This window comes from Pinus tabuliformis, chromosome X, assembly GCF_031772625.1.
Source record: "Pinus tabuliformis cultivar Carrire ecotype Pingquan chromosome X, CPIR1, whole genome shotgun sequence".
Classification (NCBI taxonomy): Eukaryota; Viridiplantae; Streptophyta; class Pinopsida; order Pinales; family Pinaceae; genus Pinus; species Pinus tabuliformis.
In genome coordinates this window covers 1,714,695,917-1,714,713,588 of record NC_142308.1, presented here as the reverse complement: position 1 = coordinate 1,714,713,588, position 17,672 = coordinate 1,714,695,917, and the positions used below count along the sequence as shown (strand labels likewise).

The 17,672-nt window shown below is 34.4% G+C and overlaps 1 protein-coding gene across 2 annotated transcripts in view; it reads left to right on the top strand.

The window, feature by feature from the left end:
* Positions 1–948, top strand: part of LOC149146605 (upstream activation factor subunit UAF30-like) — a 198,133-nt gene extending 197,185 nt beyond the window's left edge. For both annotated transcript variants that reach the window (XM_089446785.1, XM_089446784.1), the window contains exon 5: positions 544–948. In XM_089446785.1, coding sequence (XP_089302911.1) covers positions 544–663 — 120 coding nt within the window. In that variant the 3' untranslated portion in view covers positions 664–948. The remainder of the gene's footprint in view (positions 1–543) is intronic.
* Positions 949–17,672: the final 16,724 nt, after the last annotated feature.

Sequence of the window (17,672 nt, the reverse complement as noted above, 5' to 3'; positions counted from 1 at the left end):
ACAAATTTAAAGGCTCATCTACCGACGGAGATAGTGAACATTTGATGAATCAAATATAAATTTGATTGTTGTCTTTCAGTTAATTCGTTTGAAAGTTTAGATCAAGCGAACAGAATTGGTAGGCGTCAATCGATCCGTGGAACGTATAAAATCTTTCACATATAAGTTCGTTATGAGATGAGCCCACTCATCTCACAATGATATAAAATCATTTCGGACAGAGAAGGGTTACATTTTTAAGGCAGCTCTGAAAAAAAAGAAGACTAAGTTCGACACATTGGAATTTGAATTGAAAAGGATGGGAAACTTAATGCATAAACTGAAAGTAACGTAAGGGTTTTATCTCATTTTCCCTGATCGAGAAAAGTATTCTAGGTCAAGCAGTAATCACATTTTAAATATCAATATAAAAGAAAATGTTTTTCCATGGAATAATACACTCTTTCATGATATAAATTTGGCTTTATTCTTCAATTGATTATTCAGATGCTTAAAAATGTGTTTTGTTGTGGCAATCTAACAGTCACTGATGGTTTTTTGCAGGACCCACTAGATAAAGGGAAGATAATTTGTGATGCCAAACTTCAAAAGCTTTTGTCCTGTGAAAATTTTGTTGACTTTGAAATGGCAAAGCTGTTAGCTCCTCATTTCTTGAAAGGATAATACTGCAAATGATAGGGCCGCTTGGACCTGTTTAAATCAATCGCATGACAAATTCATGAAGATCAAGGCATTCAGAAGATTCGTTTGGGATGTTGTACTATGACATAGACTTTTTGAGACATTAAACTATTCTAGCATTATGCAGTCATGATCTGTGGTTGTGAGAGATTTTGGTGAACATTCAAAACATTATGCATGGGCTATGGGTTCCTTTCCTGTGATGCTTATGTCTAACTACGTTCTTTTTCTGGACAGTATTAACCATTTGAATACTTTGTTTTTCTAGCTGCTGCTTGACAAGTGTTGCTTATTCCTTTCTGCTGTGACTACCAAATGCTTGGGCTCATCTCCTATGTTATAATTTATTGCAATGTTCTTGTAATATTCATGTATAACGGAAAAAGTTTCGATGGAATACTTTTTTGAAGAAAATGCATCTTATATTACACTGAATATACAAGAAGATCACATCAAAGCATTACATCAGGAGGCGTAAGACTTGTTTAGGCAAAGAAAAGCCAGCATGCCAGCCTTATCCCTAACCTCTAGAAAACCAACCTCAATAAAAATATCTAGCCTAGCAATGCTTGGAGCAACTAACTCTTTGGAAGGCAAGATTTCTCCAGGTGCTAGCAAATTCTCTGTTCAATGCAGCCCTTCATATCCTTCTCCACAAAAACAAGATAAGTTCAAACCAAATGATACCCCAAAGTTCTCTACCATGTTCTTTAATGATCATGTCTCCCAAAATCTAAAACTGTTCCGTTTCACTGGAGTGGGCCAACAAAGGGCATTACAAAACATTGCTGAAATGCATTCGCAGAGGGACTGGGTCACCATGCAAACCCCCAAAAATGCTTCACTGTTCCCCTCTTAGCAAACAGCAAATACGCCATTGATTAATCCATATAATGGAGTCAGGTTTTAACTTCCAAACAGTGGGTGATAGGCATCCAACCCAAACGCGGGATTTAAAGTCAACTCTAATCTTCTAAATGTGATGACATCTTTTAAGCTATTTAACCTTAGCATCTTGAGACCCACTCCTTGCAAGCCTGTGGTTTTTGGAGTTTCGACCTAATCTTGTCATATAGCTTCTTGGTATCATAATATGAGAAAGGTTTGCCATGAATCCGATGCCAATCCTTTTAAATAAAGCCTCAACTATTAGGTTTCATCATGAAAAGATTCTACTTTAAAATTGTCCAACGTAGATTAAAAAAAACAATTGTTCTCAACTGGAAAACAATGAGCTCATTCGGTTCCTCTTCATTCTAACCATGAGTTGGTATGACTATTTTATACATTATACCATGTATGAAATCTCTCTTAGAAAGCCCCTTATCTAAAGTTCTAAACAGCTTGGGAATAGACCCCATCTGCCCTCTTGTTGCTGGAAAGGTCTATATTGATCCAGCTACTAGATCCCATCCATTTCTAGGTCCTTCACATTCCTATTTAGCTCGTGGAAGACTTCCTGCTAATCTTACCAATTTGTTTTGAGAATAACAAACTTCTGATTGAATTAAGAGGATCCTATCTTTTCCTATGAAGAGTGCAAACATCCTATGCCACTAAAGAGAGCACTTTTCCAGTTCTCCATTTCTCCAAAGAGACCTTCATAGAAACACCGTCATTCTTTTATAGCTGTAATCTAGGAGGATATGTAAGAGTAGAAGACATTTCTAGGTGCTAAAATTCTATCTTTCATGGTTAGTAGATGCTTCAGCATCCCTAGCCCAGTTAATTTTGGCTATGGTCTTAGCATCCCTAGCTCTATAGAGGAGCTCCACCGCTGGAAATTGGCAGTGAAGTTCCCCACTGTACTTAACTAAATTAAATAGATCCACCGCTTTCTTCCTCAGGTTGCTTTCTTTTAGTCAACAACCTTGTGCTACCATCCTGCCTCAACCTCCAAGAACAAACTCACTCTTTGAATTACTGCCTACCGCCAGCTATTCCAACTTGTTCGATCAATTGGAAGTTGCACTAAGTTTCAAATCCGGGTGATAGCTCGGATGCAACCTTACAAGTGCCAGAGAGATATTTCATTTGTAATGAGGCTTACTCTAACACCCTGAGTGTACCATAAAAATCATTCTACTAGTAACGAGATCTAAGATAGAATTATTTCTGCATTATAGATTCTTACTCTAAGATGTTCGCTTGAATTTCATGAAACATATGCTTGCCATTTGAAAACCCTATAAAAATGCGATGTTGTCCAAAGTAGGTATCAAAACCCTTACACTGAATCAGGTCATCTGTGAAATTCATTCCTACTGACAAATCAATATTTTTTAGTGTTCTGAAAGTTTCATTTGCTTTGGTATCTTTAGCTTCATGGCTCCGTCATGCAAATGCTTTCAACCTGTAGATTAAAGGAATGGATACTGCATTTTTAAACCGAGTTCTCGTACGCACAATTAGGTGGTGACATACCATAGCGACGAGATTAGCATGGAGTAAGAGACACCCAACTTTCGGGAAGCTAGATATATTTGAGTAATGACGCTTTCTTCCTCTCTTCTTGGTAACTATATTTATATGGTAGAAATGTATTGAGGGTACACCATTTTTTTTCCCTAAATAATTATGATGAATGGATTCAAGATTAAATTTTATATTTCTTACATATCTCGGTGGTCTATTTTTCCAGCTTTATTATAATAGGTCAACACGTGCTTTTATGAGAATTGAAATTCAAAGAAATATTTTTTTTAAAGATTAATAACTCTTTCAATAATTTGGTGTTTGGTGGTTGGTGGAGTGATGTAAATCAAATTTTTAGACTCTCACTATACTACCAAGAGTATATTTCATCTATGTGTAAGATGAATATATTATTATTATTATTATTATTATCCAATTTTAAGGTCATGGCCAAGCTAAACATCAAATTGGTGTATGAGACCCACATATATTTCATCTATGTGTAAGATGAATATATTATTATTATTATTATCCAATTTTAAGGTCATGGCCAAGCCAAACATCAAATTGGTGTATGAGACCCTCTTGTTTGTGGGACAAGGGACTCACTTCCACGTAGCAATTTGATTGGTAAGTTTACGAAGACATACATACTCTACCCCCTATGGTTTTGAACATATGACCTTTTAGGATGAAACACATGCTCTTAACCACTAGGCCCACTCAAGTTGTATAAGACTTAGCAAGAACTGAGACATCCCATATTGACTACAAATAGAGGGACTCACTAGGTCAACTATTCCTCTAGCCTCATCACAAGAGGTTAACATATCATTTTCATGAAATTGAACACAGGTGGAGAAAGAGTTAATCACTCATCTTAACCATTTTCCCACTCAATCTGCTCTTACTAAAGGATAACATACCATTTTTCAAATTACTTAGATTAACCCATAAAACACCTTTATAAAACACTTAAGCTAAGATGACTCTTCAATAACTCATTCCAAAGAAATAAGGAAGAGTAAGAACTACCTTGAGTTACAATTTTCCTTAATAATTAAGGAATATATGTTCCTTATCCAGTGTTTCGCTACATATTTTAAATAATATTAAATATTAACAATAAATAATATGATGCATTTACATAAACTACAAAATTAAAATTTTAGTAAATATAACTTTTTTTAACAATAAAATTTCAAATTAAAAAGTAATTACAAATAGCTAACTTGTATATTATATAATAGTATATGCATAGAATATGGAAACAATATAATAAGCAAAAGCTGGAATGTTAAATGTGTTAATTATTTGAATTTACCTTGTATTTCAAACAAGAGAGTGAAATTTAAATGTTAAATGTCTTGAGCATTCCACTTCTTTTATATTTCACAATATGGATTGGTTGTGGGAGTCTTGCAACATCATGTTTATAATATTTTACTTCTTTTATATTTCACAACATGGATTGGTTGTGGGAGTCTTGCAACAACATGTTTACAATTTTTTAATCTTAGTGGTGGTGGATTTGTTGTATTGAAGAAAATTTTATTATGAAAAGAGAGAACATAATTAGGACAATATAGATATATTTAGTATTAAATGTATAAGTTGATTTTAGGTCAATTAATTAGTAAATTATTATATAATATGTATTTATTTATATTTGTAGATTGTACTTGTGTTTCATATCATCTCTTTTTTTATTTGGCATATTTTATTGAAAATTTGATTGTTGTTGTACATATTTTTAATTTGTTTCTTGTAAATGGTATAAAAACTTTTATGTTCCAAAACACAATTATTTGATTATGCAAACAAATGTCTTAGATTTAAACTTTTAGGTTTGAAAGTGTATTTTTTGTTCTAGGTTTAGAAGATTGGTTCTTGAATTCTATTGAGCACCTTGCCAGAAAATGTTCTAAAATTTCTACTAATCAATTGTAGAGTGAACCATTCATCATTATTGCACCTAATCAACATTATTTTGTTTTTGTTGTTGATATAGTATTTAAAATGTTGTATCATTCACATATTCATAGTAAAAATTTTAGAAACATTGTTTCTTAGCAAAAGGAAATAGTAATTGCTAAGCTCGAACATTATGGTTGAGGGGTGTTTCATAAGAGATATACTCTTCATCAATTAGGAAGTTTTGTTGTAGTGTTTGCCAATGAATTTCCAAACCAAACAATTATGTTCGTTGAACAAAAGCACGTGCAAAGGTATTGTGTGATAGGAACTACATATTGAGTTATAGTGATCCGGATTTAAACAAGAACGCAACAAATTACAGAGATAACCATAAAAACAGAGATGCAATGGAAATAATATTTCATTTCATTAATGTAAAATACTGAAATATGGTTACAAACAGAAATGGAAATAAACCAGCTAGGGCGATGGTAGCTTATCTCTAAGAAGAGATGTGGCGGCTACATGCCTCTGAACTGTGTTACAATGAGACTCGAAGGCCTATTTATTGTTGAGAAACCATGGAAAACCCTAAACATCCAAAAACCTAACCCTAGAAGATGAAACACCAAACTGTGGACCCCGTTTGGGTAAATTGGTACATCAACTTCCCGGGGTCGTAACTTTGGCATATGATCTCTGTTTGACACGCACAATATCTCGTTAGAAATATCTATTCGAGAATTACAACTTTGGGAAGAGCAACATAGGACCATGGACTAATGTTGCTCCCAGTTTTCCCAAAAAACGTCGTTTAGAGCCTCAAAACGGCTCTAGAAGTTCAGGACCTGAAAAACTGCTAAAAATAGTAAGTTGTGATACAATTAAGGAAACTAGAAAAGCTGAGAGAAACAATGGTGGGGGCCCAAGTGGATTTGGCAGGGGGCCACCAATATCCACCTGGATCATATAGAGCAACTTCAATCCCATAGAACCAATACTTTGCAAGGAATTGAGATATTAGAGTCAAGATGATTGTTACAAGCAACAACATCTAGAGTTTAGGATGAAAACCCTAACCACTGAAATGGATGAAGGGGGATAAAAATTGGCCATCTAGCAACTCAACGACGACTATTGATTCTTATGTTAGTCGAAGCAAGTTTATAGGAGGAATTTGGGTCTCCATTGCTTGAAAACAATGAAGAAGGTAAGTGCATGGACTTTAGAACAATTTTAACATAATCAGGTGGAAGAAATTTGTAAGTGGATCTCTTGGATGGAAAAACATAGTTTAAGTATACTCGAGAACTTAGGAACATCAATGTTGTTGGGAAAATTGGAATGGAAATGACAATTACATGGGTTCTCATAAGAGTTTTACAACAACTCCATGTTGAGTGTAGATCAACATCAAAGTATAGGCTTAAGATATGGATATTTATGTATTTTTTCGACAAAAGGAACCCATTTTATGAGATTAAGAGAAGGTAAAAGGGCTTGCATATTGTCAAAATAATTAGGAGAGAAAGCTTAAAACACAAAACAATGGAATTTTTCATCCTTTCCAACATGAATACTCTGTGATAGTGGACACTAAGAATGGGTTTCTTGAAAATTAATTTTACCCTTAGATTCCAAAACGATCATTACAATATTTTTAATTTGAGATTGGGCATTGGAAGAAATGAAGAAAATGAACAACTTTAGGCGATGGGTGAGTAGAGAAATCGGTGGAGACAAAGAGGATGGTTTAGTGGCCTCTGAGTCTAATAAATATGGGACCTCACTTGAAAATCAAAATAGAGTTAAGGACATTTTAATCTTACCCTATTAGATGCAATTAGATAATGGACTTGATAAGCCTCTTTGCTATCCCAAAATAAATTTTTAGTTCTTTAGATTTTTTTCCTTATTGGGAATATAATAAATGGGAGACCAAGGTCTTCATAATAGGTACTTTCATGTGGGACATAAAGTATTACTACAAGTGTAAATTTTCTTGTATGTTTGGGAAAATTGAATATTCAACAAAGGGTGTAGTACAACTGAAGATCCACTTATTGAAGGAAAAATTATGCATTTGTTTTTTTGGAAAATAAATGATAGCAAGGAACAAGGAGCTTTATAATGGGAGGATGCACTTTATTATGAAGGGGCAATTAATCCAATAATGTGTCAATGTCTATGTCAGCGTTTGTGATGCACATGATTGGAAGACACTTGACTAGGCTTCATTTTGTGATGAGAAATATCTTCTACACTCATCTCATTAGGGGAAACTATAGGGGCATTGATAGACCCTACACCCAAACTTGCTAAAAATCGTCTCTCTACTTTAACTACACATGATAATTTTATGGGCACTTGTAAAGGATATAATTTAGAATAAGATATCATTGAAAATATGATAGAATTGATTGGTGATCATGAAAATTTTGAGGAAACTACTAAGTTTAGACTTTCTAGTGAAGAAGAGTGGGCACCTCAATAGTTATAATTACAACTATAGAGTAGTCAAAATATGGTGGCAAGAACAAGGACTTTGTCTCATACATGGTTTTGATCCCTATCATAACCAAATTTTGAACTTGATTAAAATTTGGTTAAGGTAAAAGTTTTAATCCTTTTTATGCAAACCACCAAGCGAGGGAGTCGTCATCATTACAAAGGTATAATATTTAGTTTGAAAAAAACAAATCATATAATTATAAAGTGAAGGTTAAAATTAGTTAATAATTTCATATTGTTCTTAAATTTTGGATTAAAAATTTTAGTACAATGACAAAGGGCCTTGATTCACTACAAAGGACCTAGATCAAGTTTGGATAATACCTTTGAGCTACATTGTAATGTAAAAGAGATAAGGACACATGGAGGGCTTCTATTGATTGTGGAGGGAAAATGGTTGTTTCTAAATTTTCCATTTGAAGCTTTTCAAATTGGTTGTATTGCAATAGATAGGTGCAATGACATTTATTTGAAAAGGTTATTATTCAACAAAGTCATACCACATTCTTCAATTATTGAACCAATGTAGTTGTAAGCTTCATCTACACACACAATAGAAGGGGCAATACATTGGCCAAATATTACAATAATTGAGTATGCTAGACTTTGTGTCTTGTTCATTTTCTATGTTGAATTTGGAAAAGAATTATTTTCATTTCCATGACTCCCCATAGGAAACCCACAATTCATGTTAAGCCCATCAATCCAAATTATAAAGACACAAGTTTAATTGAATTACACCAAGATATTTTGCGACTTGTATTATGAAAAAATCTTCATATTAGTTTCATTAACCAACATTTGGAAGGATTCTGGATGGTTTCAAACAAATTCCTACTTTGAAAAGAGGCTTAGCCAAAACCATCATTCCTAAAGCTTATAATTTCATTGAATTTATATCAATGTGTGTTCAAGCATATAATACTAACCAATGAGTAATTACCTTAAAATACAACTCCCAAGTTACTTTCTTAGTAACTCTCGTGACAATTGCATAAATGTTAATACTTCCTTAAAATGGAACACATTTAAATGATGAAGATATTGTGGCATGTGTCAAAAACCTAAGCCCAAACCAAGATAATAGTTGTTTGTCTAATTATTTGTTAAGGGATCGGGTTTTATCTAAGACTTCCATACCTTATCTAGCCTCAAATTTTCCAAAACCATCATGGGAGGTAATTTCAATGATATGTTTGATTCTAGGTTATGATGATGGAAATATTATAGTTGGAGCCATACTTGGGATGATAGAAAGGATATTTCCCTCTAGTAAAGAAACACTTAATAATTATGCTCAATATCTCTCGAATTCTATTCATAATCAATTCATATAGTTTTCTTCACTCAAGTGCTTTTTATATCAATCATACTAGGTATATCTTCTTTTATACTTTTGAGAACTAGATTTTAGACATTTGAACATGAATAAATTAGATGTGAACTTAGATACTCTCTCGATGATAGAATGGAATCCAATAGTCAAAACACTTGCTAAAGATGTAGGTTTTAAGATTTTTGTTGATAGTTGAATGTGTGCCACTTACATTATATTCCATGGAGTTCACCCAATCAAACTATTTTTAGAATAAAAATAACTTCTTTAGTTAAGTCTTGCTACTAAAATGGGACATCAATGTCTATTAGAAGATCATGCAATTATCAAGATTTATGTGTGAAATATTAAACCTTGTATTTTACTAGCCTTCTTAACCCCTAGGATTTCTGTCTTGGAGTACATTAGGAAAAGACTACAATCTTATCAAATACATTTTGGTGTAAGGAATAAAAACGTTATTTTCCTTCCCCATTGAAGTGTTTTCCATTGTAGTTAAAAGAAAGTAAATGTTTCCTATTGCACAAAGGATGCTAGGATCATTGATCCTAGAAGATAGTGAATCATGAAAATATGACCCTCAACATTTCATTTCTAACTTGAGAAGTTTAATTAATTATGCTTCATTTATCCATGAAACTAATATAGAGATGGAGAGATTGGCTAATAAATAAACTTGGAAGGAAGTGCATGTTCTTTTATAGGGAAGTCCAAATTGCACTTTAAAGATAAGCCAAAGTTTAAGGATGAATCTATAAAAATTTCAATCAAGTTGACTGATCTGATTTTTGATGTAATGATGATGATTTTGAGTTGAACTCAAGAGGATTAGAGACTATAGCTAAATCAATGGTCAACATGTTCATCAATTCATGCCTAAGTACATCAAAAGAAGACGAAAAATCATTAATTTGGCTTATAAAGTCTGATGAGTTGACCTTATTGATTGATGGTATAACATTGAGTTATGTAAGCATAATATGGTGGCTTAGCTAGGCATGGTACTTGTAGAGAGATTTGCATGAAGCAATCTACCTAATATAGATATGCCTATATTTGTCAGCTATCTGATGAAGTCAGGATGATGAGTTCCAAGGTATGGCATTGATATTGATTATGGTTTTGGTTTTATATCCCGATGATCTACTTGTGACAAGTGATGAGCCTCTGATGATCTAAATCAGAGGGAGATGGATTATGAAGACCAAAATAATGTATCATGGCATGATGAATCGATTTCTGGAATTTGGGAAAGAAATTCCATATTGCAAAGCTATTGGAAAATGAAAATTGCAAATCCTTGGATAGTCGGATTTGAAGTTCAAAGATGTTGTTGAACTTGACATGGAATCCGAAGGTTGAAGCATTGATGTTCCGTTTTGAACATCCATCTATATATGTATGATGTGCATAGAACCTTAATGAATTCATGAGTGAGTTGCTTCACTCACATAGAGTTGCCTCTGAGCATGCTTTGAAATATCTGCATGAGGTGTTCTATTTTGAGAACGTGATATTTCTCCTATGATATGTATCTACATAGATGTATTGCTAATATTTGAGATTATTGTTGATAAGCACATTTGGATGCTGATTTAGTATGCAATTTGCCATGATATATTGGATGAGAGGTCCATAGCATGACCAAAGTTGATCATGATATTGCTATCAAGGCTAGCTGTGAGGTGGGATATAGAAGCTCCTTAGAGAGTTGTTTGAGCATGATCTGGATATGACATGGATACCATGGATACATTGTGATGATTCAATTGGCAGTAAGTCCCATATTTATAATTGGGACCAAGATACTCTCATATATTGAGACAGTGCAGTTGTTCGAAACAAGCTCAGGCTTGTGGTTGGCACCTTCTTGAGAGGAAGGATGATTATGTTATCCTCTTGTGATTCATATGATTATCTATGATCTGACATGATATTTTATTTGATGTTCTGTATGAACATGAAAAAAATTCTATTGAGACAAATTGATAATGAGAGCAACGCTAGTCAAGGACACTAAGAAAACTCTTCCTACCTTACTTGAGCTCCTAGGGTGAGGAATTGAGATAGAGGGCTCCTGGGGTTGAGGGAACTTTGGACAATAGGGCGTTACCCTATCTGTTACCCAGGGTAGAAGAATGTTGCTCCCCTATCTTTATAGGGTTAGAGAATGTTGCTCCCCTCTTGGTCTTTTCAAAGTATACCCCAGTTGGCATCATACCCACAAGCAGGCCAACTTGATGGGAATACCGCTCCTCATTTTGGCCAACAAGTTGAGAGTGTACTTAGGGTGTACAACCCAAGCCAATTATGATGCAGTTATTATACCACATGCCTATTCTGGGTCATTGATGGGAAGATCAGTAGGCAATAAGATGGGTTGAGATAACCCAATATGATTCCGGGTTGAGGGTAAGATCCCCGATGAAATTCCAGGGTCAAGGGTGTACTCCCCTGTGTGATGAGTTATCCTATTTCTCAGTATGGGTGGAAGCTATTGCTCCTCGATGTGGTTCCAGGTTGAGATGTGCTCCTTGATGATATGCTCTCCATGACGATTGATGATGATATTTTAGGTAGAAGCCTGCTAGTAGAGATTCCAGATAGCAACTTGATGGATAGAGGGTGGTAGCTTGAGCTCCCCTCCGGTAACAAATTCTTCTTCTTCTAGATCCAAGAATGTTTAGCATACGAGCAGGAACAATAAAGAGATAAGCATGAATACGCAAATGATAGATTGAGATATACAATGATGATTTGTGATGATGAGACACTTGAGATGGACATGGCATGATGACTACATGACAAATATGATCCGTTATGATACGTGATGACACTTGAATATTCCAGAATGACATATTGTTCGATGGACAAATATTGACAGGTGGAATTCTCCCTAGTTGAGAGGGAGTGTTAATTTTTGCAATTGAGGTAAAATTACACCTTGTACATCTCAAATTACCAAGATAATGATTGAATTATATTCCTCTGTTCGAGAGGACCAAAATTGACCTAAAGATCACCCAATTTGGTTAAGCGAAAGTTGGGTTATGAATTATTTTATTCACACATGTATTATGGAATGAGTCGGCCCTAACCACATGAGTAACTGCTTGGGTCATCCTTAACCCCAAGTGACCCCTTAGGAAATCATATAAATGGAAGAGACCTCAAGGTCAGGATGCATCTTCTCTTCTCTTTTGTCTTGGTTTGCATAGGTTCGACGGAAGGAGTTCGCTCAAGGGTCAAAAATCATAGGCGAAAGGTTTGCTCTCGGTTGGGGTCTTCTAGATCTTGGTCGCTGGCATAGATCATGGCATTTTGGTCTCTGGTCGCTGGCATACAAGCCAATGAGAGTGTCTATAGACCCTTGGATGTTGGCATAGAGGCTTATGGGAGCAACTCTAGGTTCAAAGGCAAATCAGAAGGTTCCAGTCCCCAGTCGCTCACACCAGGTAGCCTTGGAAGCGACCCTGTCATCTCGGTCACTCACACAACTCAGAAAGGGTGTGACTTTGGTTTTTCAGTCACTCACATAGCTCGGTTAGGGAGAGAATTTGGGTCTTTGTAGTTCAGTTCCAAAATTGCACACATAGAGACCTCCTTGGAGTGACTCTGTAGTCACAGTCACTCGCATACTATATTCGTGAGAGCAACCCAAAAGTTTCAGTCGTTCACAGAAAGTTTACCCAATTTAGATCTAGGGTTTGACATCTTGGCTTCAATTGACTTCAATTATCTGGTAGATCTGGGTTTCTCTCTACTATTATACATATATGTAGATCTGTAGATTTGATTTGTTAGTTTCCACTGCAAACATATGTATTGGGCTCATTGACAGTGACAACAATATTCAACAGTATTCTACACAGTGACAATAATACTCAGTAGTGTTCAACACAGTGACAACAATATACAATAGTTGACATTAGTTTATGACAACACATTACAATCATTAGTATGAGGGTTCTGATTCCTAGAATGATTAGATCTATTTCATAGATATCATTATTGGTTTGTTTCATAGATAAAGTGATGGATCATTGTACTCTCTTTTGTTGCATCATTTGATGACGATCTAAGAAGAAGAAGATTAGCAAGGGCTTTCCCCATAGTGGGTTTTGCCATGGTCTCAGACCAATCTTGGTGTCTCTATGTGTGTGCATGCTTTCTTCTATTGTCCCTTTTATATTCCATTGCATTGATGATGATGGTGATGTTGTTTCTTCCTATGTAATTGCATATGTTGATATATAATGGTGTAGATATGAATAATGTAATGATGAAATGGGGTGAACTTAATATATTAATAATGAAATGCAACTATCATAGCAAAGAACAATGTCGCCTTAAGAAAAATTAACACTAACATCCCTCCAAAACACTATACATAGGCTGCTCCAATACTGTCGAAAACCAAACTTTTCTTCCTTCACTTGTGAGCCCTTACTTGCTATCTAGCAACTCACATGATTGTACATATTCTAAGAATGAATGTGGCCCACTTAAAGATTAGAATACCCTCAAAAAAGTCCACAGGTCCTAAGATAATACAACCCTAATCACATAGATAGAGCAGGTCCTACCTCACTTCACTTAGGGTCTCAACCTCTCAATTTCATCCACATATCTTGAACGAGTTTAGCACAGACTTTAGGACATATATTTAAGGGCAACTTATCATATAAGGTGCCTTAAACTAGGGCATTAAACCATTATCCTAAACCTGATAGGACATTCCTCCACACTTAGCAAAAACACCAAAATTAAGAACACAAACTTACCTCTCTGTAAACTTGGCACAACTCCCAAATCTCCACGGATCTAAGCACCTAGAAGTCTTATATTTTCATCCTATACACAATCCTCAATAGTCCAGAACCTTGCTTTTATCTCAAACACAAGAAAACCCTTTATTCTATGTGATCACACCCTCAGGCACATAAATCTACTTGTTGTCACTTGAGGAAACTCATCCCATACTTGGCCTCAACTTCTAGCCTGAACATAGGCCTCAACCCTCTCCTTTCTAGCAGACATACTTTGGCCTATACATAGGATAAATCATAGATCATAAAAATAGAACTTTGGCCCAAAAATTTCCATGAGTAGTCCTCCATAACTTAGCCAAATCATATTACAAGACTAGAGCATAAACTCGTCCATCCCTTCTTGTAAACTTTGACTCCTTGGAGGCTTACAACTTCTTGTGCTTCTTCTATTGGTGAAATAAACTTGTGGATTGTGAGAAATGAGCTTGAATCAATTTCTATATACAATGATCCTAGGTGGATTACATTCCACCAAGGGTCATGTCTTATGGTCAAGCCCACTTGATCCAAACACCAAAAACCAAAGTAACTTAGCAATTAATTCCATTTCATTTCTCCTTTCACCACATCATCAAACGCTTAGGTGCCCCTTAGTTCTTCAAGTGTGCCTCACTTGATTTTGATGATTAAAAAAATATTTCTTCACTTGGTTTTGCGACGACAACATTGGGTACAAAACCCATTGCTTGGGTACACTGCCCACCAAGAACATGTGGGTCAAAATTCTCCCAAACCTTGTACCCTAGGGTGTGGGAGTATGTTTCAAGCTACACAAATCAACATGGTGAAACTAGTTAAAATCAAATAAATGAGCACCTTTAGAAGAAAAAAATAATGGAAGACTCAAGAATCTTAGTTGAAAAATAAGGAAAACACAAAATTGTCGTTGGTAAACTCTCTTATGAGATTGTAATTATTGTTATAGAAGACAAATTTAATGATCTTGAGTTGCAACCTGAGCCTAGTTAAGTAGAAAATGTTTAAAGGATCCCTTAATGACTATTGTCAAATTTTTATAGCTTCCTCATCTAAAGCTATTTTGGATGGGGGAAGAACATTTAAGATTAAGGATGATGAAAGTACACAAAGTTTTGGATCAACTTTATCTTTTGAAATGACTAATATTAAAAAACAATCCAATCAATTAAGGAAGGAGTTGTGTCTACAAACTTTCAACAAGGGCCTAACGGTAATTAGATTACTCACTTTAGTGGATTATAAGCAAGGGACTTTTGATATGGATTTTTTTTTTTCAGTCAAAGGTGATGACAAATGAGGGCGAAGTTGAGATGCAAGACTATGATTCTACTAGAATCAAATTTGATCTAAATAAAAAGGTAAAAAAAACCAAAGACGTGGTTTCCAAGGATCTTGTTCAAGCTATAATAGACCCAAATAAACTTCAAAATATGGTAGCTAAACTCACCAATCAACTTAAGCTATCAGTGTTCAAATCCCATCACTCCATTAATCTAATTGGATTCAATTCGTATGCTAAACTAAAGTTCAAGTTAGTGCCTAGTTTCTTTCACAAAGTTCTCCAAGAATTGGCTAAAAATCTTGTATATCTATCTAAAATTATACTTTTAGGTAATGAATGCAGCCTTACAATTTATTTAAAGAATAAAGTAGAAATATTGGTTGTATCACTAGTTTTTGTACAAGCTATGAAATGTGCCATGTTTGAAAATCTATCCACAACAACATAGATAAAACTACTACCTTCTTTTGTTTGAGGCAACCCAATACAAAATCCATACTTATAGAGTCTTATGGTCTACTTGGAATTGGCAATGACTAATATAAACTTGCATTCTAACTCTTTCCTTTAGCATGCTGACACATTATGCACCTTTCAAAAACCCTTTTCACATTAGCTTGCATTCTCGACCAAAAATAAAAATAATTTAACTAAGAAGATGTTTTATCTTGTCCAAAATGTCCTAATATTCTTTTCCTTTCTTAGATTTCTTCTCATTGAACACACTGTATGCATAGTTTACTATTCTTGAACAATAGTCCCTCTTGAATCATATAACTCAACCTTTGAGTTTTGTTTATGCTAGCTGGATTTTCACATGTTGCATATGCATCTTTAAAACATGTATCATCTTTATACATGTCCTTCATCTTATTAAATTGCAAAATATAAATTTGGATTTCACGTAGAATTAAATTAATTCTACTCAATGCATCAACTATCTTTTTTGATGTACCACTTGTGTGCTTAATAACAAATGTGAAATTTTTCAAAAAATTTACCCACTTAACATGTCTTTGGTTTAATTTTGGTTTACTAGTGATAAACTACAAAGCATTGATAAATGATTGGAAATCACTTATATTAATTCATGCCCACATGTCTACTACTCATCTTCTCTCTCTTCTTCTATTATGTTCCTCTTCTGTTACTTTTCTCTTTTTCTTCTCACCAGGTTGCCATTAATAGAGACCATACTTCCTGAGGAGCCAATATTATCAAACACCAAGCAAGTTCTATCCTCAAATATCAGAGCTATTATTTTGGACAAAAAATTATGAATTGCAGAGCTTATGTCAGGAGAAATGAATTAAGGAACCCTAGAAGAAGTGAAGTAAACAACAAATCTACAAACATCAAAACAAACTTGAATCTATATATGAATCCATTTTCTCCTCTCTTTTATGTCACTGAATTTTTCTACTATTACATATTTGGGCATAAGTCATATGAATGTTAGCTCAAAAATAGTAGTTCACAATCCTAGAACAACTGTAGAACATAAGAACCTAAGCAGTGGAGAAAGAAGAAACAAGAAAAGAAGGTTGATAAGTGTGGCCTAGTTTTGTATGCTCAAAATCAGAATAGTCAATGGTATGTGGATAATGGTTGTTCTAAACATATGACAGGAGATAAAAGTAAGTTTGAATCCTTAGGTGAAAAAAAATAAGAAATGTTACATTCAGAAATGATGCAACATGAAGAATTAGAGGAAAGGGTACAATCAGTGTAAATAATGGCAAAGGAAAGGCTCAAGATGTATTGTTTGTTGAAGGACTTAAACATAATTTGTTGAGTGTTAGTCAAATGTGTGACAGAGGTTGTGATGTTCTCTTCAGAGCTCAAGATTATGAGATCATATCAACAACAACATGGAAGGTGTTGGCTAAAGGATTTCAAATGGAAAATAATGTATATTTATTGAAAGGAGATAATGAAGAGTGTTACATCAACAAACAAGATGCGTCTTAGCTTTGGCATAGGATGTTGGGGCATCTCAATTTTGATCACATCATTAGGATTAGTAAAAAGAGATCAAAGATATTTAAAAAAAAAACAAACAAAAAAACAAAACAAAAAAACAAAAAAAACAACCAATTTGCAAGTCATGTTAAGGATAAATTATCAAGTAGTAAACCTTTGTAGTTAGTACATATGGATTTGTGTGGTCCTTCTAGAACAAAAGAACAAGGAGGAGAAAAAAATTTCGTGTTGGTAATTGATGACTATTCTAGATTGACATGGGTAGAATTCCTTAGAAATAAGTTAGAAGCATCTGACAAGTTCAAAATATTCAAGGAACTAGAAGAAAATCAAACAAGGTGCAAGAAAAGAGGTGAATTTACTTTAGATGAGTTTGTTTACTTTCGTGACGAACTTGGAATAAAAAGGAAATGTACTATTGAAGGCACGCCACAGCAAAATGGAGTTCCAAAGAGACAAAACAAGTTTGTACAACAAATGGCTAAAGCCATGATGCAAGAGAGAAACATTCATTAAACCAATTGGGAAGAAGCAATACACACACTTGTTCATATTCTGAATAAGGCTCATCTCAAACCAAATTGTGACAGAACACCATACAAATTGTGGCATGGTAAACCAACATCTATAAAACATTTTAAAGTGTTCGAAAGTAAGTGTTACATAAAAAAAGTGATGAAAAGTTAGGAATGTTTCATTCATGGTTGGATGAAGGAATATTTTTGGGATACTTGTC